The 1,673-nt window shown below is 75.1% G+C and overlaps 1 protein-coding gene across 1 annotated transcript; it reads left to right on the top strand.

Annotated features, from left to right (window-relative positions):
* The first annotated feature begins 594 nt into the window (after positions 1–594).
* On the top strand, positions 595–1,667 carry TCAP (titin-cap). Its single transcript, XM_035313026.1, has 2 exons — positions 595–797; positions 1,407–1,667. Exons 1-2 carry the CDS (start codon positions 649–651, stop codon positions 1,660–1,662), a joined length of 405 nt encoding a protein of 134 aa, XP_035168917.1. The 5' UTR covers positions 595–648; the 3' UTR covers positions 1,663–1,667.
* The last annotated feature ends 6 nt before the right edge of the window (positions 1,668–1,673 follow it).

Here is a 1,673-nt window from a genome sequence, read left to right as displayed (position 1 = left end):
GGGGGGGGGGGGGGGGGGGCCGTGGCCAGCACCCCGCTGCCAGCTCGCACCGCGCAGCGGGGGGGGGACATGCACGGGGATGGGACCCCCTCCGAGGGCAGCAATGGGGCCGGCACCGCCGTGGGCTGGGTGGCACGGGGTGGCACGGGGTGGCACGGCCACGGTCCGGGCAGCAGCCCCCCCACGGAGCCGCTGCCACCTCTCGGGGCCATCGTGTTTGCTGGTCCCGGGGGCCGGTGCCAGCGCCACAGTGGGCAGGGAAAGGCCAGGCGTGCCCTGGGCCGGGGCCAGGGGGGGGCTCACGGTGCCGGCGGGGGCTGTCCCCACGTGTCCCCACACCCCACGGGGACACAGCCCAGGGCAGGGGCTGCCATCACGGGGGCTGGCCCTACCAGAGCAACCCCGGGCATGCGGGGCTGAGCGTGGCCGGACGCACACGAGGTGACGCATGTGTCCCCAGTGCCACCCCCCTGCTTACACCCCCTGGGGTGGCGGAGGGGGGGGCTCTTGGCACCCTCCCCGTCCCCGCGGTGCCAGTGACACGTCCCAAAATAGCCTCCCCGGGGCCTTATAAGCGGGGTTGGCAGGAGCGGGGCAGCAGAAGCCGGAACCGGGGCACGTGCAGCTGCACCCCGGGGTGCCGCAGGGATGTGGGGGCCGAGCACGGTGGTGCGCAGCGGGGGGCTGCTCTCGGGGGCCCGCCTGGGTTGCCGCGTCAAGGAGGAGGACGTGGGGCGCCGCGAGACCTTCAGCGCCGAGTGGCTGGACCTGGAGCTCAGCACCCGGCCCGAGGAGGGGTGAGCGGCGCCGGCGGACCGAGGGTCCGGGTGCTTGGGGTCCCTGAAGGATTTGGGGGGGGGCTGCGGGGGGGGGCTCCGAGGGTCCGTGGGAGATCCGGGGAGGTGGGGGGTGTCCAAGGGTCCCCGTGGGACTGGGAGGGTGGTGGGGGTTCCTGTGGGGAGAGGGGGGGGTCCAAGTGGGGCTGGGGGAGGCTGCGTGGTCACACGGGGGCGTGGGGGGCTCCGGGGGTCCCTGTGGGGCTGGGGAGGCTGTTGGAGGGGGGGGGGGTGTCTGTGTGGGACGGGGGGGCTCCGGGTGCTTCAGTGCACGTTGTAGGGTCCCAGGGCAGTGGGGTCCCTTGGGGCTGGGCGGGACCTGGGGGCACAGGGGGGGTCTCCAGGGGTCCCCATGGAGTTGAAGATGCCATGGGGGGGTCACCAAAGTGCCCACGGGGACACGGGGATCTCCACGGGTCCCCATGAAGCTGGGTGGTCCCAATAGGGCGCAGGATGGTCTGGGGGGGGGGAAGGTGTGAAAGAGGGGATCTCCGGGGTTACCCACTGGGGTGGGGAGGGACACGGACCCCCCCCCCCCAGCTCCCACCCCCACGAGCGCCTCGTGCCCAGGTGGTGCCGGCGGGAGGCGGACGAGCGGCGCCGCGAGACGCTGGAGCAGCGCGGGGAGACGCGGGTGCTGGAGCAGCGCTCGCCCTGGGGCGTGCTGCGGCTCGGGGTCCTGGGGCAGCCGCTGGCCCAGCACCTCCTGCCCTACGCCCGCACCCTGCCCCTGCCCCTCTTCGCCCCCCCGGACCTCCGCGGCGCCAAGGCGGGCGTCCCCCGCACCCTGTCCCGCTCCCTCTCCCACGAGGCCCAGAGGGGCTGAAGGCGGCGCCC

Source organism: Oxyura jamaicensis (assembly GCF_011077185.1).
Source record: "Oxyura jamaicensis isolate SHBP4307 breed ruddy duck chromosome 27 unlocalized genomic scaffold, BPBGC_Ojam_1.0 oxy27_random_OJ70226, whole genome shotgun sequence".
NCBI classification, from domain to species: domain Eukaryota; kingdom Metazoa; phylum Chordata; class Aves; order Anseriformes; family Anatidae; genus Oxyura; species Oxyura jamaicensis.
This window is presented reverse-complemented; position numbering and strand designations above follow the sequence as displayed.